The following is a 22,874-nucleotide window of genomic DNA, read 5'->3' as shown; positions in this document are numbered from 1 at the left end:
GGAGTGAACAATAAAGGAATTTGCCATCTGCCTCTATGGAGATTGAACCCCATCCTGCTATAGATGTTGATCTTCAACAACCCTGGAGGGAGTTCAGGGTGGAGTGAGGCACTCTGTGTTCCAGGGAATCTGGTGGGACAGGTCTTTAGATAGTTTGGTATTTTTAGGAGCAGATTTCATGATCTTAATCCTTGCGTCTCCACATATCTAGAGAAGCACTAAATCCCTTCATGGTGACATCAGATCCTCGTGACTAACAAAAAACCTTTTGTAAAATGAGTGCTTCATGGTACTGAACTCCCCCTTTACCAAAACCTTATATATTGACCTTCCCCAGTGAATGGCAAACCACTTCAGTATTCTTGTCTTGAGAATCCCATCAACGGTATGAAGAGGCAAAAAGACAGGACACTGAAAGATGAACTCCCCAGGTCGGTAGGTGCCCAATATGCTACTGGAGACGAATGGAGACATAATTACAGAAAGAATGAAGAGACAGAGTCAAAGCAAAAACAACACCCAGCTGTGGATGTGACTGGTGATGGAAGCAAGGTCCTATGTTGTAAAAGCAATATTGCATAGGAACCTGGAATATTAGGTCCATGAATCAAGGCAATTTGGAAGTGGTCAAACAGGAGACGGCAAGAGTGAACGTCGACATTTTAGGAATCAGCAAACTAAAATGGATTGGAATGGGTGAACTTAACTCAGATGACCATTATATCTACTATTGTGGGCAAGAATCCCTTAGAAGAAATGGAGTAGCCATCATAGTCAATAAGAGTCCGAAATGCAGTCCTTGGATACAATTTCAAAAACAACAGAATGATCTCTGTTTGTTTCCAAGGCAAACCATTCAATATCACGGTAATCCAAGTCTATGCCCTGACCAGTAACGGTGAAGAAGCTGAAGTTGAATGGTTGAATGAAGACCTACAAGACCTTTTAGAACTAACACCCAAAAAAGATGTCCTTTTCATTATAGGGGACTGGAATGCAAAAGTAGGAAGTGAAGAAACACCTGGAGTAACAGGCAAATTTGGCCTTGGAATATGGAATGAAGCAGGGCAAAGACTAATAGAGTTTTGCCAAGAAAATGCACTGGTCATAGCAAACATCCTCTTCCCACAACACAAGAGAAGACTCTACACATGAACATCACCAGATGGCCAACACTGAAATCAGATTGATTACACTCTTTGCAGCCAAAGATGGAGAAGCTCCATACAGTCAGCAAAAACAAGACCAGGAGCTGACTGTGGCTCAGATCATGAAATCCTTATTGCCAAATTCAGACTGAAATTGAAGAAAGTGGGGAAAATCAGTAGACCATTGAGGTACAACCTAAATCAAATCCCTGACTACACAGTGGAAGTGAGAAATAGATTCAAGGGACTAGCTCTGATAGACAGAGTGCCTGGTGAACTATGGACAGAGGTCTGTGATACTGTACAGGAGACAGGGATCAAGACCATCCCCAAGAAAAAGAAATGCAAAAAAGCAAAATGGCTCTTTGAGGAGGTTTTGTAAGTAGCTGTAAAAAGAAGAGAAGTGAAAAGCAAAGGAGAAAAAGAAGATATACCCATCTGAATGCAGAGTTCCAAAGAATAACAAGGAGAGATAAGAAAGCCTTCCTCAGGAATCAGTAAAAAGAAATAGAGGAAAATGATAGAATGGGAAAGATTAGAGATCTCTTCAAGAAAATTAAGGATACCAAGGGAACATTTCATGCAAAGATAAGCTCAATAAAGGACAGAAATGGTATGGACCTAACAGAAGCAGAAGATATTAAGAAGAGGTGGCAAGAATACACAGAAGAACTGTACAAAAATATCTTAAAGATTCAGATAACCACGATGGTATGATCATACCTACAGCCAGACATCCTAGAGTGTGAAGTCAAGTGGCCCTTATGAAGCATCACTACGAACAAAGCTAGGGGAGGTGATGGAATTCCAGTTGAGCTATTTCAAATCCTGAAAGATGATGCTGTGAAAGTGCTTCACTCAATATGCCAGCAAATTTGGAAAACTCAGCAGTGGCCACAGGACTGGGAAAGGTCAGTTTTCATTCCAATCCCAGAGAAAGGCAATGCGAAAGAATGCTCAAACTACCACACAATTGCACTCATCTCACAGGCTAGTAAAGTAATGCTCAAAATTCTCCAAGCCAGGCTTCAACAATACGTGCACCGTGAACTTCCAGATGTTCAAGATGGTTTTAGAAAAGGCAGAGGAACAACAGATCAAATTGCCAACATCTACTAGATCATAGAAAATGCAAAAGAATTCTAAAAAAAACATCTATTTCTGCTTTATTGATTATGCCAAAACCTTTGACTGTGTGGATCACAACTGTGGAAAATTCTAAAATAGATGGGAATACCAGACCACCTGACCTGCCTCTTGAGAAATCTGTATGCAGTTCAGGAAGCAACAGTTAGAACTGGACATGGAAAAATGGACTGGCAAATTAGGAAAGGAGTACGCCAAGGGGTTATATTGTCACCCTGCTTATTTAACTTATATGCAGGGTTCAGTTCAGTTTAGTCGCTCAGTCATGCCCGACTATTTGCAACCCCATGAACTGCAGCATGCCAGCCTTCCCTGTCCATCACCAACTCCCGGAGTCCACCCAAACCCATGTCCATCGAGTTGGTGATGCCATCCAACATCTCATCCTCTGTCGTCCCCTTCTCCTCCTGCCCTGAATCTTGCCCAGCATCAGGGTCTTTTCAAATGAGTCAGCTCTTTGCATCACGTGGCCAAAGTATTGGAGTTCCAGCTTCAACATCAGTCTTTCCAATGAACACCCAGGACTGATCTCCTTTAGGATGGACTGGTTGGATCTCTTTGCAGTCCAAGGGACTCTCAAGAGTTTTCTCCAACACCACAGTTCAAAAGCATCAGTTCTTCAGCACTCAGCTTTCTTTATAGTCCAACTCTCACATCCATAAATGACTACTGGAAAAACCATAGCCTTGACTAGACGGACCTTTGTTGGCAAAGTAATGTCTCTGCTTTTTAATATGCTGTCTACGTTGGTCATAACTTTCCTTCCAAGGAGTAAGTGTCTTTTAATTTCATGGCTGCAATCACCATCTGCAGTGATGTTGGAGCCCACAAAAATAAAGTTAGCCACTGTTTCCTCATCTATTTGCCATGAAGTGATGGGACCGGATGCCATGATCTTAGTTTTCTGAATGTGAGCTTTAAGCCAACTTTTTCACTCTCCTCTTTCACTTTCATCAAGAGGCTTTTTAGTTCCTCTTCACTTTCTGCCATAAGGGTGGTATCATCTGCATATCTGAGGTTATTGATATTTCTCCTGGCAATCTTAATTCCAGCTTGTGTTTCTTCCAGTCCAGCATTTCTCATGATGTACTCTGAATATAAGTTAAATAAGCAGGGTGACAATATACAGCCTTGACGTACTCCTTTTCCTATTTGGAACCAGTCAGTTGTTCCATGTCCAGTTCTAACTTTTGCTTCCTGACCTGCATACAGGTTTCTCAAGAGGCAGGTCAGGTGGTCTGGCATTCCCATCTCTTTCAGAATTTTCCACAGTTTATTCTGATCCACACAGTCAAAGGCTTTGGCATAGTCAATAAAGCAGAAGTAGATGTTTTTCTGGAATTCTCTTGCTTTTTCTATGATCCAATTGATGTTGGCAATTTGATCTCTGGTTCCTCTGCCTTTTCTAAAACCAGCTTGAATATCTGGAAGTTCACGGTTCACGTATTGCTGAAGCCTGGCTTGGAGACTTTTGAGCATTACTTTACTAGCTTGTGAGATGAGTCCAATTGTGCGATAGTTTGAGCATTCTTTGGCATTGCCTTTCTTTGGGATTGCAATGAAAACTGACCTTTCCCAGTCCTGTGGCCACTGCTGAATTTTCCAAATTTGCTGGCATATTGAGTGAAACACTTCCACAGCATCATCTTCCAAGATTTGAAATAGCTCACCTGGAATTCCATCACCTCCACTAGCTTTGTTCGTAGTGATGTTTCCTAAGGCCCACTTGACTTCACATTCCAGGATGTCTGGCTCTAGGTGAGTGATCACACCATCATGATTATATGGGTCGTGAAGGTCTTTTTTGTACAGTTCTTCGGTGTATTATTGCCATTTCTTATTAATATCTTCTGCTTCTGTTAGGTCCCTACCATTTCTGTCCTTTACTGAGCCCATCTTTGCATGAAATGTTCCCTTGGTATCTCTAATTTTCTTGAAGAGAACTCTAGTCTTTCCCATTCTATTTTTTCCCTCTATTTCTTTGCATTGATTGCTGAGGAAGGCTTTCTTATCTCTACTTGTTATTCTTTGGAACTCTACATTCAAATGGGTATATCTTTCCTTTTCTCCTTTGCTTTTGGCTTCCCTTCTTTTCACAGCTATTTGTAAGGCCTCCTCAGACAGCCATTTTGCTTTTTTGCATTTCTTTTTCTTGGGGATGATCTTGATTCCTGTCTCCTGTACAATGTCACAAACCTCCATCCATAGTTCATCAGGCACGCTGTTTATCAGATCTAGTCCCTTAAATCTATTTCTCACTTCCACTGTATAGTCATAAGGGATTTGATTTAGGTCATACCTGAATGGTCTAGTGGTTTTCTCCACTTTCTTCAATTTCAGTCTGAATTTGGCAATAAGGAGTTCATGATCTGAACCACAGTCAGCCCCTGGTCTTGTTTTTGCTGACTGTATAGAGCTTCTCCATCTTTGGCTGCAAAGAATATTATCAGTCTGATTTCGGTGTCGACCATCTGGTGATGTCCATGTGTAGAGTCTTCTCTTGTGTTGTTGGAAGAGGGTGTTTTCTATGACCAGTGTGTTCTCTTGGCAGAACTCTATTAGTCTTTGCCCTGCTTCATTCTGTACTCCAAGGCCAAATTTGCCTATTACTCCAGGTGTTTTTTGACTTCCTACTTTTGCATTCCAGTCCCCTATAATGAAAAGGACATCTTTTTTGGGTGTTAGTTCTAAAAGGTCTTGTAGGTCTTCATAGAACTGTTCAACTTCAGCTTCTTCAGCGTTACTGGTCGGGGCATAGACTTGGATTACCATGATATTGAATGGTTTGCCTTGTAAATGAACAGGGATCATTCTGTCGTTTTTGAGATTGCATCCAAGTACTGCATTTTGGACTCTTCTGTTGACTATGATGGCTACTCCATTTCTTCTAAGGGATTCCTGCCCACAGTAGTAGATATAATGGTCATCTGAGTTAAATTCACCCTTTCTAGTCCATCTTGGTTCACTGATTCCTAGAATGTCGACGTTCTCTCTTGCCATTTCCTGTTTGACCACTTCCAATTTGCCTTGATTCATGGACCTAACATTCCAGGTTCCTATGCAATATTGCTCTTTACATCATCAAATCTTGCTCCTATCACCACTCCCATTCACAACTGGGTGTTGTTTTTGCTTTGGCTCCAACCCTTCATTCTTTCTGGAGTTATTTCTCCACTGATCTCCAGTAGCATATTGGGCACCTACCGACCTGGGGATTTTATCTTTCAGTGTCCTATCTTTTTGCCTTTTCATACTGTTCATGGGGTTCTCAAGGCAAGAATACTGAAGTGGTTTGCCATTCCCTTCTCCAGTGGACCACGTTCCATCAGACCTCTCCAACATGACCCCTCCATGTTGGGTGGCCCCATACTGCATGGCTTAGTTTCATTGACTTAGACAAGGCTGTGGTCCGTGTGATCAGATTGGCTCGTTGTCTGTGACTGTAGTTTCAGTCTGTCTGCCCTCTGATCCCCTCTCTCAGTGTCTACCCTCTTACTTGGGTTTCACTTACCTTGGACGTGGGGTCTCTCTTCATGGCTGCTCCAGCAAAGCGCAACCCCTGCTCCTTACCTCGGACATGGGGTAGCTCCTCTCGGCCTCCGCTCCTGACCTCGGGTGCCGGGTAGCTCCTCTAGGCCACGGCCCCTGACCTCGGGCACAGGGTAGCTCCTGTAGGCTGCTGCCCCTGACTTCGGGTGCACCGTTGCTCCTCTCAGCTGCCGCCCCTGACCTCGTGCACGGGGTAGCTTCTCTCAGCAGCCGCCCCTGACCTCGGGCACCAGGTAGCTCCTCTCGGCCGCTGCCCCTGACCTCTGGCCCAGGGTATGCCAGGCTGGATGAAGCACAAGCTGGAATCAAGATTGCCGGGAGAAATATCAATAACCTCAGATATTCAGATGACACCATTCTTATGGCAGAAAGAGAAGAACTAAAGAGCCTCGTGATGAAAGTGAAAGAGGAGAGTGAAAAAGTTGGCTTAAAGCTCATCATTCAGGAAACTAAGAACATGGCATCCAGTCCAATCACTTCATGGCAAATAGATGGGGAAACAGTGGAAACAGTGACAGACTTTAATTTTGGGGCTCCAAAATCACTGCAGATGGTGACTGCAGCCATGAAATTAAAAGATGCTTGCTCCTTGGAAGGAAAGTTATGACCAACCTAGATAGCATATTCAAAAGCAGAGACATCACTTTGCCAACAAAGGTCCATCTAGTCAAAGCTATGGGTTTTCCAGTAGTCATGCACAGATGTGAGAGTTGGACTATAAAGAAAGCTGACTGCCAAAGAATTAAAGCTTTTGAACTGTGATGTTGGAGAAGACTCTTGAGAGTCGAGTCCTGAGTGTGCATTGGAAGGACTGATGATGAAGCTGAAACTCCAATACTATGGCCACCTGATGCGAAGAACTGACTCATTTGAAAAGATCCTGATGCTGGGAAAGATTGAGGGCAGGAAGAGAAGGGGATAACAAATGATGGTTGGATGACATCACTGACTCAATGGACATGAGTTTGTGTAAACTCTGGGAGTTGGTGATGGACAGGGAGGCCTGGCATGCTGCAGTCCATGGGGTCACAAAGAGTCTGATACGACTGAGCAACTGAACTAAACTGAACCGCCACTTTGGAGCAGTCTCTCAGAGCTATCTGAGATGCTGCCTCCAGAGCTACAGTTCCCATTTTGCCCCAAATAAAACTTAACTCATACAACTCTCAAGTTGTACGTCTTTTTTAGTCAACAGAATGAAGAGATGGAGCCAAAGTGAAAACAATGCCCTTGTGGATGTGACTGATGATAGAAGTAAAGCCCTTTGCTATAAAGAACAATATTGCATAGGAACCTGGAATATTAGGTCTATGAATCAGGGTAAATTGGAAGTGGTCAAACAGGAGATGGCAAGAGTCAACACTGACATTTTAGGAATCAGTGACTCAAGAGGGATGGGTCAGTGGAGAATTTTGACAAAACGTGGTCCACTGGAGAAGTGAATGGCAAACCACTTCAGTATTATTGCCTTGAGAACCCCATGAACAGTATGAAAAGTAATCATGATAACTTCCTGTAAAATCCAACGGGAACAAAACAGGCCATTGACCTAACTAACTCTCTTTCACTCCCTACCTCCTGAATGTTTATATCACCTTTCTAGAGACAAAGTTATATCTCATTTCAGCTGCCTTTCTCCCTTCAAAGGCTATATTACAAAGATTTTCTCCCTGCTTTCTAGCCTACTTCACTTCTTTCTACTCCCCGTCTCAATTACTCTCTTTTTATCTAACTATTCCCAATAGTTTAATCACAGTACAAACAATATACTATACAGTTAAGTTTTTAAAAAGTAGAAATAACAGATGTCTTGTCACACTAGGACAATGGCTAAATTACAGCAGCTCTCTTGTTCTTCAATAATTTTAATGGCTGCATACTATTTAAGACTCAAAACAATATGGAAATGGTTTGACATAATGATATTTAAAAAGAAACAGAATGCCAAATCCTATGTACTGTAGTTTTGCAATTATATAACACTCTGCCTATAGATTTTTTGTAGTCTGAGCCACCAGGGAAGCCCTAAATACTGATTGGAAGGACTGATGCTGAAGCTCCAGTACTTTGGCCACCTGATTTGAAGAGCAAATTCCTTGGAAAAGACCCTGATTCTGGGGAAGACTGAAGGCAGGAGGAGATGGGGTCAACAGAGGATGAGATCGAGGCATCATCGACTCAATGGACATGAGTTTGAGCAAACTATGGGAGATGGTGAAGGACAGGGAAGCCTGGCATGCTGCAGTCCATGGGGTCACAATGGATTGGACACAACTAAGCAACTGAACAACAAGTGCCTATATAAATCCTGAAAATGAATCTGTAAAATGGTCATGTAAGTTGTTCTGGCATGATAGGATTAGGCATGGCTTTTTCTCTCTTGTATTTCTCAAATTTAAATATTTTTTTGCAAAGCATAATAACTGGCCACAAATTGCTACATATAATCCTTAAACAGAGCCTGGAGTCAAACACACTGAGGAAATTTTACAATGGACTTGTGCTGGATGATATTATATCAACATTAAATCCAACAGGTTTTTGTAGAAGAGTACTTCTTCTTTAGAGACACATCCTGATATAGAGTGAAAAGTCATAAGACCTGCAACATCCCAAATGGTTCAGGAAAAAAGTGTGTGTGTGTGTGTGTGTGTGTGTGTGTGTATAAGGAAGGAAAAGAAAACAAATGAAGTGAAATATGAATCTTGTGAATGAAATATGGGTAGTTATATTATTCTTTCACTTCACTGTTGACCTGGGTGAATTGTTAGATTGCTGGGTTAGTAGTTTTTAAAATTTTTGTATAGAGTACACAATAGTATATTTCTGTTTGGATTTGTGAGGAAAGTCTGGCTTATTCATCTTCATCCCATCACCTTCAATCTTGTCCCTGCACTGAGGGTGGTTTGCATTTGAAAAACTCAGGAAATTTCAAGTCAGCTAACCCTAGAGACATTAAGAAGCTGAGAAGCAATCCCTGAGACTGATTTCTTGATTTCTTTTGTTCAGACAGAATCCCAACGACTTCTCTGGTGCAAAATAAACATCTCTAAACAGTGGCCCTCAAAATGTGGTAGGCATACTTTTAGAGGTCTCTTCACCTTTTTAGAGGTGAAACTATTTTCATAATAAGATACATTTGTGTTTTTCACTGTTGGGGTCCTTAATAATGTTTAAGAGTAAAGACCTGAGACCAAATTTTTGAAAACTACCAACCTTGACATTTTGAAAAGTTTGAAAGAGAATATGTGAAAAGTGGAGTTTCATTAGGACCCCAAATTTTAATCTAGGATTGTAAAACAAACAAGTTCTTCTCTTAAACCTAAGAGAACACAGGTTGGTTTCTCTTTCAAAGCCCCTAAAATTAATTGGAATAGGGCAGTCCTCTAGGCCTCTTTTTAGAAAATTGTTGTTGGTGTTGTTCTTTTGTTATGAGCTCTAATTCCAGGAAACTTAAAATGAAGAAGGAGGAGAAGAAGAAGGAGAAGGGGAAGGAAGAGAAGAGGAGGCAGGGGTGAAGAAGGGAGGGGAGAAGGAGGAGCAAGAGAAGAAGCAGCAGCAGAAGCAGCAGAAACAGCAACAGCAGAAACAGCCGGACTGTAAGGGAAGAGGTCCATCAACAACTCCGCCTTTCTGGATCCTTAATCATTGCATGAAGGTGCAAAGGCCTGTGTTTCTACCTCATGTTTATAGCAACTAACATAAAACCAGCTGCTCATCAGGAGAGTTGACTGATCAGAATTTTGAAGGGACCAGATCAAGGTTAAGAGGTTTACACCAATCAGAGAATAAGAGAAGTAACCTAAGAACTTCAAAGCAGGGAAACATGGGGGAGGGGAAAGAAGAGCCCAACAAAGAAAGCAAAATGGCAAGGCTAAACACAGACTGGAACTGCCACTTGTTAGAACTTGAATTTTTGCCATTAATTAGCAACATGATCACTTCAAATGTGATGATAAAAATTTTACAGCTCTCCACTTTGCCTGCTGTCATCACTTTCTGGTTTGTGGGTTTCTGACGTGTGTTTTTAACCTGTTGCCTGTGGTTAAAAGCATCTGGATGCAAGAGCTCTCAAGAAGTCAAGGATTTCTGCAGATCCCATAGCTTGACAAAGCTTTTTATTCAGTTCATGTGCAAAGACCACAAATATACCACCACTATCAGCTTTCTAAAAATAAATGAATTAATAATTTTAATAGTATTTTATTCAAACCACTTTTATTCAAAGAAACATGGAATATCATTACACTTGGGTAACAGTAAGGAAGCTTAAAGGGGAAGCATATATGATCTACAAAGTGAAGAAGACAAGATAATTATATGTGTTTTTAAAAGACTGCAGGGTATGAGACATGCTAGAAAAATAAAACACAAGTATTTGTGGAAACACAAGGAAGACTAGAAACTCTTTAATGGAACATGCTGATGACTCTCTGATGCTAAACATAATACTGAGTCAGCCAAAGAGTTCATTCGAGTTTTCCATAACATCATCAGAAAAACCCAAATGATCTTTTTGGCTAACCCAATACAGCTTAGTTTTTAGTACTAGTTACTTACCAACTTGGGGCCGGGGGTGGGGGGAAACACTTGGATGATTTTCAGCTTTAAAGGGAGATTTTAGTTCTTACAAAGAATTTGTCATATGAAATACTAATTATGTTAGAAGCAAGCTGTTACAAAAAGGCAGATGACATCCTGGCCATAGCTCTTCTTGTGTGTCCTTCAAAGGAGTCTTATTAGGAGGTTAAAATTAAACCTGGGTTGTGGTGTGGATCCTTGCCTAGAAGGAATTTCCCACTTGCCTCACTCCACAACTGCATTCGAATAATATGCATGTCCAGGATTCAATGGCTATATGAACCTGAGAATATACATTTTGAAAAGAAATATCTCTTCCCCAAAGGACTGGTTTATGATGGGAAAAACAATGCCAGAAGATCGAGAATGTTGTTGCTGCAGCAGACTGGGTGGGGCGGGAGGAAGGCTGGTCTTGGTTTACCCAATCACTCAGCCCAAAGGTTATCTGTCAGGGTCAGGATTTACCACAGGGAACTTGGAAGGGTTATTTAAGAACCAACTGGCAAAAGGAAAAAAAAATCCAACTTTCTCCTAGCTGGGAAATTTCATATTGATACTGTTAACAAGAGAAGAAAATCACTTTGAGGGCAATACTATAGAACTTCTTATGAATCAGAAATATAAACACTTATAAAATGGAGCTGTAACATTGAGGGAAAAAAAAAGAAATATAAACACTTAAAAATATTATGTGAAAGAATAAAATTTTAAAGTGTTTCCTAGTATATTATCTTTTTTAAATGATTTAAGAAATCAGATTTTTCTCATCTACGATGGATATATCCTAGACTTAATAATGCCTTCTAGACTTTAATTTCTTCATCTGTGAGATAACAGTTGGTCTAGATATGTGCAAAATTTCTGCAAATATGTCTTTTCTGGACATAAAGCATATACATGGAAGAAAGTGTAGGTGCTGCCTTTGACTGTACAACACACCCACTACAAAATCTGAATTACACTCATTAAGATCATGAACTCCTTATTGCCAAATTCAGACTTAAATTGAAGAAAGTGGGGAAAACCACTAGACCATTCAGGTATGACCTAAATCAAATCCCTTATGACTATACAGTGGAAGTGAGAAATAGATTTAAGGGACTAGATCTGATAGAGTGCCTGATGAACTATGGATAGAGATTTGTGACATTGTACAGGAGACAGGAATCAAGATCATCCCCAAGAAAAAGAAATGCAAAAAAGCAAAATGGCTGTCTGAGGAGGCCTTACAAATAGCTGTGAAAAGAAGGGAAGCCAAAAGCAAAGGAGAAAAGGAAAGATATACCCATTTGAAAGCAGAGTTCCAAAGAATAACAAGGAGAGATAAGAAAGCCTTCCTCAGCGATCAATGCAAAGAAATAGAGGAAAACAATAGAATGGGAAAGACTAGAGATCTCTTCAAGAAAATCAGAGATACCAAGGGAACATATCATGCAAAGATGGGCTCAGTAAAGGACAGAAATGGTATGGATCTAACAGAAGCAAAAGATATTAAGAAGAAGTGGCAAGAATACACAGAAGAACTATACAAAAAAGATCTTCACGACCCAGGTAATCACAATGGTGTGATCACTCACCTAGAGCCAGAAATCCTGGAATGTGAGGTCAAGTGAGCCTTAGGAAGCATCACTACGAACAAAGCTAGTGGAGGTGATGGAATTCCAGTTGAGCTATTTCAAATTCTGAAAGATGATGCTGTGAAAGTGCTGCCTCAATATGCCAGCAAATTTGGAAAACTCAGCAGCAGCCACAGGACTGGAAAAGGTCAGTTTTCATTGCAATCCCTAAGAAAGGCAATGCCAAAGAATGCCCAAAACTGCAGAATTGCACTCATCTCACAAGCTAGTAAAGTAATGCTCAAAATTCTCCAAGCCAGGCTTCAGCAATATGTGAACCGTGAACTTCCAGATGTTCAAGCTGGTTTTAGAAAAGGCAGAGGAACCGGAGATCAAATTGCCAACATCTGCTGGGTCATAGAAAAAGCAAAAGAGTTCCAGAAAAACATCTACTTCTGCTTTATTGACTATGTGAAAGCCTTTGACTGTGTGGATCACAATAAACTGTGGAAAATTCTGAAAGAGATGGGAATACCAGACCCCTGACCTGCCTCTTGAGAAACTTGTATGCAGGTCAGAAAGCAACAGTTAGAACTGGACATGGAACAACAGACTGGTTCCAAATAGGAAAAGGAGTACGTCAAGGCTGTATATTGTCACCCTGGTTATTTAACTTATATTCAGAGTACATCATGAGAAACTCTGGGCTGGAGGAAGCACAAGCTGGAATCAAGATTGCCGGAAGAAATATCAATAACCTCAGATATGCAGATGACACCACCCTTATGGCAGAAAGTGAAGAGGAACTAAAAAGCCTCTTGATGAAAGTGAAAGAGGAGAGTGAAAAAGTTGGCTTAAAGCTCAACATTCAGGAAACTAAGATCATGGCATCCAGTCCCATCATTTCATGGCAAATAGATGGGGAAACAGTGGAAACAGTGGCTGACTTTATTTTTCTGGGCTCCAAAATCACTGCAGATGGTGACTGCGGCCATGAAATTAAAAGACACTTACTCCTTGGAAGGAAAGTTATGACCAACCTAGACAGCATATTAAAAAGCAGAGACATTACTTTGCCAACAAAGGTCCGTCTAGTCAAGGCTATGGTTTTTCCAGTAGTCATGTATGGATATGAGAGTTGGACTATAAAGAAAGCTGAGTGCCAAAAAATTGATGCTTTTGAACTGTGGTATTGGTCCCTTGGACTGCAAGGAGATCCAACCAGTCCATCCTAAAGGAGATCAGTCCTGGGTGTTCATTGGAGGGACTGATGTTGAAGCTGAAACTCCAATATTTTGGCCTCCAGATGTGAAGAGCTGACTCATTTGAAAAGACGCTGATGCTGGGAAAGATTGAGGGCAGGAGAAGAAGGGGACGACAGAGGATGAGATGGTTGGATGGCATCACTGACACAATGGACATGGGTTTGGGTGGACTCCAGAAGTTGGTGATGGACAAGGAGGCCTGGCGTGCTGTGGTTCATGGGGTCGCAAAGAGTCAGACACGACTGACTGACTGAACTGAAGTGAACTGAAGATACAAAAGGGATCTATGGAAATGACTAAACTGATCCCTCATACACACCTACTAAATACCACTTATAACCTAACTAAAAGAAGTTCTCTGTCCTACACTAGACCATTCATTCACAGGATTTCACTAAACATGCTTCAAATGTATGTATATATACAATACATACAGAAAATATTTCACATTTCTCACATCCTTTATGTTACCTAATGAGTATTTAAAATAGCCAAAAAATGGAAAAATAATAGTACACTAAAATGTTTAGCCAATATAACCAACATTAGACTTTTAAAGAAAGTCTCAATCTTTCCAGTTCTCTCATAAAAGGTTTAGAAATAAGAGATAAGTTTGCATTGTGTTTGAACAGACTTTCGTTCAAGGGCTTAAGAAAAAACTGTAGAAAGCAGGAGTATTTAGAAGTTCCTCTGATTCAGCAACATTTTCACATGTGTAGAATATCAGGAGAAAAAAATTAATAAAGATACCAATTTACACAATCTTGTTCAGAAAATACAAGAGGAAGAACCATTTTCCAACCCGTTTTGTGAAATCAGTATTATCCTGATAGTCAAACTAGACAAAGCCAGCACAAGAAAACCGTGGACCAATATGCCTCATAAAGACAAAAGATTCCTAAACAAAATAATGGCAAATTAAATCCAACGATAAATAATAATATACCATGAGGTAGTGGGGTTTATCTTGAGAATGCGAGGGTGGTTCAACATTAAAGAAATCAATTGATATAATCTGCCATATTAACAGTTAAAAACAAAAACCACATGATCAATCGTATGCCAACCAATTAGATAGATACCCAACATGAAACTGAAAAATTCTGAGAAAGACATGACTACCCAAACTGACTTTTGAACAAATGGAAATCTGAACAGACCTTTAACAAATAGAATTAGTCAAATCTCCTACAAAGAAAACCTCAGGCTCAGGTGCCCTCACTAGTGAATTCTACCAAACATCTACAGCAGAATTAATATCAATTCTTCACAAACTCTTCAAAAAACTCAGAAGAGAGAATAGTTCCCAACTCATTTTATGAAACCATGACTGCCCTGATACCAAAACCAGACAAGGACATCACAAGAAAAGAAAACCACAGACTAGGGAATTCCCTAGTGGTCCAGTGGTTAGGACCTCAGGCTTTCACTGCCGAGGCCCAAGTTCAATCCCTGGATGGAGAAATAAGATCCCACAAGCTGCACAGTGTGGCCAAGAAAGAAAAAAAGAAAAACCACAGACTAATATCTCCTATAGATAGAAAATCCAAAAATCCTCTATAAAATATGAGAAAACCAAATCCAGCAACATATACAAAAGATTATATACCACAATGAAGTGAATGAATTTATCCTGGGATAAACTTTTACACAGGTTGATTTAATATATGAAAAACCAATCAATGTAATATCTCATGTTAACAGAATAAGAGACAAAAACTACATGATAATCTCAATAAATGCAGAAAAAACATCCGCCCAAAAATCCAATACCCTTTAATGATAAAAACACTTAACAAACTAGAAATAGAAGGGAACTCTACTAACCTGAGGAGAAGGCACTCCAGTACTCTCGCCTGGAAAATCCCATGGACAGAGGAGCCTGGTAGGCTGCAGCCCATGGGGTCGCGAAGAGTCAGGCACGACTGAGCGACTTCACTTTCCCTTTTCCCTTTCATGCATTGGAGAAGGAAATGGCAACCCACTCCAGTGCTCTTGCCTGGAGAATCCCAGGGACTGGGGAGCCTGGTGGGCTGCCGTCTATAGGGTCCACAGAGTCAGACACGACTGAAGTGACTTAGCAGCTACTAACCTGATTGGAGAAGGAAATGGCAACCCACTCTAGTATTCTTGCCTGGAGAATTCCTTGGACAGAGGAGCCTGGTGGGCCACAGTCCATAGGGTCGAAAAGAGTCGGACATGACTGAAGCGACTTAGCACTACTAACCTGATAAAGTCTACTATGAAAAATTCACAGCTACCTTCATACTTAATGGTGAAAGACTGAATGCTTTCCCCCTAAGATCAGGAACAAGTTAAAGATGTCTGCTCTTGCCACTTCTATTCAACATTGAACTGGAGGTTTTAGCTAGGACAATTAGGCAGTAAATAAAAGTAAAGTTATCCAAATTTGAAAGGAAGTAATAAGACTAAGTGTTCACAGATAGCACAATACTATATGTAGAAAATCCTTAGGAATACAGATACATACATACACCTCTATTAGAATGAATGAGAAAATTCAGCAAATTATAAGGTTAATATACAAAAATCAATTATATTTCTGTACATTAGCAATGAGCAATCTGCAAATTAAATTAGGCAAGCATTTTCATTAACACTAGCATAAAAAAAGAACAAAATACTTAGGAAAAGGTTTAACGGAAGCAGTGCAAGACCTATACATTGAAAACTACAGAACATTATTCAAAGAAAGAACTAAATAAATGGAAAGACATCTCAAATTCATTGACTGGAAGACATAATATTGTTAAGATGGTAGTATTTTCCAAATTAATCTACAGATTCAATACAATCCCTTTCAAAATCCTAGGCTGTCTTTTTGCATAAATTGATAAGCTGATCCTAAAATTCACATGGAAATGCAAAGGACTCAGAATTGCCAAAACCTGGAAAAACAGGAACAAAATAGGACTCACACTTCTTAATTTTCCAACTCACTACAAATCAACAGTAATCAAGACAGTGCAGTACCAGCATATGCACAGACAACAGACAGAATTGAGACTCCAGAAACAAACCAGTATGTTGATTTTTGACAAGGGTGTCAAGACAACTCAAAGGGCAAAAATAGTCTTTTCAACAAACGGTTGACAATTGTATATCTACCTACAAAAGAATGAATTTGGACCCCTTCCTCATACCATATGCAAAGTATTTTGTTCTTTTTTATGCTACTGTTAATGAAAATGCTTGCCTAATTTAATTTGCAGATTGTTCATTGCTAGTGTACAGAAATATAATTGATTTTTGTATATTAACCTTATAATTTGCTGAATTTTCTCATTCATTCTAATAGAGGTGTATGTATGTATCTGTATTCCTAAGGATTTTCTACATATAGTATTGTGCTATTTGTGAACAATTAACTCAAAATACATCATGGAACTAAATGAAAGAATAAAAACTATAAAATTCTTAGAAAAAAAATAGAAGTAAATATTTGTGACCTTGGATAGTTTCTTGGATATGACAGCAAATTAGATCCCACATGCCACAACTAAGAGTTTGCTACCAGAACTAAAGATCTGGCATGCTACAAGGAAGATCAAAGAAGCCAAATAAATAAATAAATATATATATTTTAAAAACCTATAAAACTGACAAGCAAAATGTCAATTTTACTTATAGATTAATTTTTTAATAAAATTTTAAAAGATATCCCAAAAGATATATTCATTTACTAAGTAGTTGTCATTACAAAAAAAGAAAACAAGACTGCAACAGAGATCATATGCACAGAACAGGGACATGAATTAAAGGATCATTCCTTTCAGAGAACTGCTTCCAGAAATGTACTTGAACTTATGCAAATCCCTCTACTCAAATCTTTTCCAAATGCAATTAAGACATTATTTTGGATTTTATACAGTTGGATTTTAATACAGTTATTACTTTAAAGCAAGTTCTTTCCTGCTATCTCAGGAGTTGCTGACTTGTTCACATAAAATGAAGTGAACGGGTTAAAATCTTAGTAGTTATTCAGGCATGCATTCCCGGAGCCAAGACAGGAAAACAGACATGTCTGAGATAATAGATGTGAAATTACCTTGTATATTGTGGAATCCTATAAAATGCTAGGTATTTTTGTATGAAATTATTACATGTTCTATGCATTTACTTTTTTTTGGCTGCAAGGCTTGTGGGATCTTAGTTCCCCCACCAGGTATTGGACCTGGGCCCTCCGCAGTAGAAGTATGGAGTCCTAACAACTGGACCACCAAGGACGTCCCTACCTTTTTTTCTAGGAGACAGATCCTCAGAATTTTGAGAGCTGGAAAGGATTTAAGGTTTATCCATTCACTTTATTTTGCAAATGAGGAAATCAAGGCCCAGAAGTGCCATGGAACTTGTCTCAAATCACACAGATCATTGATGGTAAAACAGAACTAGAACTCCTCTCAGCTCTGATTCTCTTTCCACTCTCCATCAAGTGATTTGTGGAGCCACAGTCTAAATAAATACCCATCAAATATAACAAGAGCTCTCTGTAATGATGGTTCTATACTGAGATCAACCTTAGAAGCTAAGTGTTATTTATCAGGATCTTCCAATTCAAGTATACATTCCAGGGACCCGACTGATCTTATGGACGTGAAGTGACGAAGGGATTCTACTCTGCTTTGTAGGCAGGATCAGTGAGCTCACAAGCATTCAGCATTCACCACCTAAGCAGGACATTTTTTATCGTATTCAAGATTTCTATGACTCATTTTTAGTCTACCTGTCCTTAAACATAAGGTTAAACTGTCCTGAATATGCTCCTCTTCCCCTTCCAGGTACTGGCAATCCTCCAGAAAGTTTTATTTTAATTCAACTGCTTGTTTTCATGGGAACAAAATATTTTACTTTCAACTCTTATGAGGGGGGAGCGATGGAGGTTCTTATTAGGTTAAATCTGGCTCATCAATCTGTTGAGTGAGGCGAGAGAGCACCAGCTTCCTCCCTGGCTCCACTGCCTACTGGTCATATGCCCTGTGTACCTCTCTGTGCCCATTTTCTTCATTTGGTTGGTGCAATAACTGAATGAGTTAGTACATGTAAAGCACTCAGCACAGTGCCTGGTTCAAAATGAGCATTCACAAATATCACTACTTTTCATAAAAAGTCTCAGACATTATACATCACTTCAGAAAACAACCTCAGAAGTGCACATTTGCTCATATTCCCAGCCCTGACAATAATGTCTAATATCTAGAAGATGGTTAGTAGGTGTTGAGTGAGTAGATACAACCCAATTTACAAGATTACCTTAGGAGCTGTGTGTATGAGTTGCTCACTCATTTCCAACTCTTTGTGACCCTGATGGACTACAGCCCACCAGGCTCCTCTGTCCTTGGAATTCTCCAGGCAAGAATACTGGAGTTCGCTGCCATTCCCTTCCCCAGGGTATCTTCCCAATCCAGAGATCGAACCCAGGTCTCCCACATTACAGGCAGATTCTTTACCATCTGAGCCACCAGGGAAGCCCACCTTAGGAGTTACCCTCTCTTTCAAAAAACTATACTATTTGGAACTACAATATCCCATATGGAATGCTGGAAACACCACTCCTCCCTCATGACAAGGGCAGTTATACCTGTCTGAGCTGTCTCATTTGTAAGATTTCAAAGAGTCAGAAGCAAGAGAACTAGATAAAGGAGGTTGCCACGGGGGGAAAGTGATTCTTGAATTGATCAAAGGTTGGGGGGGGGAGGGAATTAGATAGGAGAAGAAAACTTGGCTCACTTTATTCAAACATTTACTGAGCACCGACTCTATGTGCCATGCACTATCCCAAACAGGAAATTTAACTCTGAACCAGATAGCCTTGCCCTGAGAACTCAGTCTAGTAGAATATAGTACACAATACACTATATATCCTATGACAGAAATGCGAAGGGGCCGGGTGTTCACAAAAGGCAATACTAACTCTATTTGGGGAATCACAAAACTGTCACTTGGTCTTGATGGGTAAGGAGAGTTTGGTCTTGATGGGTAAGGAGACTTGGTCTTGATGGGTAAGGAGAGTTTGCCCAAAAAAGAGAAGAACGAAGGGTATTCCAGGCAGAAGAAATCAAACATTCAAGAATAAAATAAGTGAAGGTGACTGTCAAGGTCAAGGAACAGAAAAAACAAAACAGAAAAACAAAACTCGGTCAAATGCAAGACAGGAGGGCTTTAAAAGAGTCCTAAACCTGTCAAAAGTTCTTAGCTCTTAAAAAAAAATTCACCTGGAGTTTCAGCATTGACCTTATCCGGTATGAATGATCATTAATCAGCGCCCATGCAAAAAGAAAGGACTTCCCTGGTGGTCAAGTGGTTAAGAATCTGCCTTTCAATGCAGGGGATGTGGGTTCGATCCCCAGTCAGGGGAACTAAGAAAGCCCTTGTGCTGCAACTAACAAAAGCCCACCCAATAGCAATGAAGACCCAGAGCAGCCAAAGAATGAAAAGATCTCACACGCAAATTCCTTTAAAATCTACCACCTCCCCCTCCCATACTCCTCTGCTCACACCGATAGCCAGAGAAGTTGACTGGGTTTTGTTTTGCTGCTGTTGTTTGAATAAATACAATTAACACTACTTAGCAAGCCTGTCCCAACAGCTGTACCCTAAAACAAGCCGCCAGACACACACCTGCTCATGCTTCCCTCCTGCTTGTCCCTACGTTCAGCTGCCTCTTAGCTTAGTCCCTGTGCTTGACTGAAGGCCAAATCCCAGTTCAGTTTCCCTTACATTCTGCTTTGACCTGGAATTCCCTCTCTCCCAGCCAGATCAGCCTAGCCAAATCCTGAGAATTACCAGTCCAGTAGATAAAACCATAGCCTGGAAGATACCACAGAGCCCTGCTTGCTGCAGATGGGTACAAGGAAACAAACCATGCTTCCTGCTCCGCCAACACCATGACTGTTTAGCCCAGTATTATATTTCTGACAAGCCTGCCTCAGGGGTGGAGAGCTGCTTGTTGAGTTTCAGTTCCTTCTACCCCCACCTTCTTCCTTGATCTCACTGCATACATAAAAGGCAAAAAAAAAAAAAAAAAAAAATCTAGCTCTTGCTTAGTTAGGTAAGATTACTTCTGTAAACCTAAAACAAACATGATGAACAAACGTGATGACCAACAGTGCTGTGCCCACCTCAAAACAGATCTTTGTGATAAAGCACTTAATGAAACAATTATTAACTGGATATGGGGGGGGGGCGGGCAGTGAAGCCTTCAATATGCTTACAGTGGCTACACCTCTTCAGGGTGCTGGACACACTTGAAAAAGTAGTGGAATTAGGGCGGCACAATTTGAGAAGAAGTGCAAAGAAATAGATGAAAACAATAGAATGGGAAAGACTAGAGATCTCTTCAAGAAAATTAGAGCTACCAAGGGAACATTTCATGCAAAGATGGGCTCAATAAAGGACAGAAATGGTATGGACCTGACAGAAGCAGAAGATATTAAGAAGTGGCAAGAATACACAGAAGAACTGTACAAGAAAGATCTTCACGACCACATGATCACGATGGTGTGATCACTCACCTAGAGCCAGACATCCTGGAATGTGAGGTCAAGTGAGCCTTAGGAAGCATCACTACAAACAAAGCTAGTGGAGGTGATGGAATTCCAGTTGAGCTATTTCAAATCCTAAAAGATGATGCTGTGATATGCCAGCAAATTTGGAAAACTCAGCAGCAGCCACAGGACTGGAAAAGGTCAGTTTTCATTCCAATCCCAAAGAAAGGCAATGCCAAAGAATGTTCAAACTACTGCACAATTGCACTCATCTCACACACTAGTAAAGTGATGCTCAAAATTCTCCAAGCCAGGCTTCAACAATACGTGAACCGTGAACTTCCAGATGTTCCAGCTGGTTTTAGAAAAGGCGGAGGAACCAGAGATCAAATTGCCAACATTCACTGGATCACTGAAAAAGCAAGAGAGTTCCAGAAAAACGTCTATTTCTGCTTTATTGACTATGCCAAAGCCTTTGACTGTGTGGATCACAATAAATTGTGGAAAATTCTGAAAGAGATGGGAATACCAGACCACCTGACCTGCCTCTTGAGAAACCTGTATGCAGGTCAGGAAGCAACAGTTAGAATTGGACTGTTCCTATTTAGAACAGACTGGTTCCAAATAGGAAAAGGAGTATGTCAAGGCTGTATATTGTCACCCTGCTTATTTAACATATGCAGAGTACATCATGAGAAGCTCTGGGCTGGAAGAAGCACAAGCTGGAATCAAGATTTCCGGGAGAAATATCAATAACCTCAGATATGCAGATGACACCACCCTTATGGCAGAAAGTGAAGAACTAAAGAGCCTCATGATGAAAGTGGAGAGTGAAAAAGTTGGCTTAAAGCTCAACATTCAGAAAACTAAGATCATGGCGTCTGGTCCCATCACTTCATGGCAAATACATGGGGCAACAGTGGAAACAGTGGCTGACTTTTTTTGGGGGGGGTTCCAAAATCACTGCAGATGGTGACTGCAGCCATGAAATTAAAAGACGCTTACTCCTTGGAAGGAAAGTTATGACCAACCTAGACAGTATATTAAAAGGCAGAGACATTACTCTGCCAACAAAGGTCCATCTAGTCAAGGCTATGGTTTTTCCAGTAGTCATTTATGGATGTGAGAGTTGGACTATAAAGAAAGCTGAATGTCGAAGAATTGATGCTTTTGAACTGTGATGTTGGAGAAGACTCTTGAGAGTCTCTTGGACTGCAAGGAGATCCAGCCAGTCCATCCTAAAGGAAATCAGTCCTGGGTGTTCATTGGAAGGACTGATGTTGAAACTGAAACTCCAATACTTTGCCCACCTGATGTGAAGAACTGACTCATTTGAAAAGACCCTGATGCTGGGAAAGATTGAATGTGCGAGGAGAAGGGGACAACAGAGGATGAGATGGTTGGATGGCATCACCGACTCAATGGACATGAGTTTGGGTAGAGTCTGGGAGTTGGTGATAACAGGGAGCCCTGGCGTGCTGCACACCATAGGGTTACAAGGAGTCAGACACGACTGAGCAACTGAACTGAAACCGGCTTAAAATACTACTAAATAAGTGAACAATAATTTCAAGGTAGTCATAAATAAGGTATAATATCACGATCTTCAGAAAAAGTATCCAAAACTTGGAGATAAATGAAGGGATGACAGTGTTTTTTCAATGTCATCCTGAGGCATTGTTTAAAAAACCTACTCAAGGCTCATTTAACAGTCTAAGAGAATGGACCTGTACAGTTTACTGTTTATTAGAGTCCAGACATAGACGTTTCATATTAACTTGTACATTTCTGTCCAATAATACCAAAGGTTACAGTTTTATTGACCAGTTTATTGAACTGTAGGACATGAATCAGTTTTGTAATCATTAGCAAAATCCATTCAGCAATTCTTTGATTATGTAGGTCTCTATTCCTTGAATTCGCCTTTAAATCAGTTTTGCTACCTTATTGATTCCCTCATTAATTGATGCGTTCAATATATTTTTATATCTTATTTGTGTTTTTAACTTGTTGAAGATCATATTTTGATAACAGTCATTACATGGCTCAGTCATTTCTCTGCATTGTATTCTAAGAAGTTATTTTCTGCCCTGGCCATGCCTTTTCATGTATTCAAAAGGCACA

At 40.3% G+C, this 22,874-nt stretch overlaps 1 protein-coding gene across 1 annotated transcript in view; it reads right to left on the bottom strand.

Annotated features, from left to right (window-relative positions):
* The window catches only part of TXNRD1 (thioredoxin reductase 1), a 128,280-nt gene that overhangs the window by 99,817 nt on the left and 5,589 nt on the right, over positions 1 to 22,874 (bottom strand). The window contains exon 2 of the mRNA XM_086401084.1: positions 5,865 to 6,142. Coding sequence (XP_086257210.1) covers positions 5,865 to 6,142 — 278 coding nt within the window. The remainder of the gene's footprint in view (positions 1 to 5,864; positions 6,143 to 22,874) is intronic.

Source organism: Bos grunniens, chromosome 5, assembly GCF_055505025.1.
Source record: "Bos grunniens cultivar Pamir isolate PY7600 chromosome 5, Bosgru_T2T1.0, whole genome shotgun sequence".
NCBI lineage: Eukaryota > Metazoa > Chordata > Mammalia > Artiodactyla > Bovidae > Bos > Bos grunniens.
Note: the sequence above shows the minus strand (reverse complement) of the source record. Positions and strands in the feature narration are given on the sequence as shown.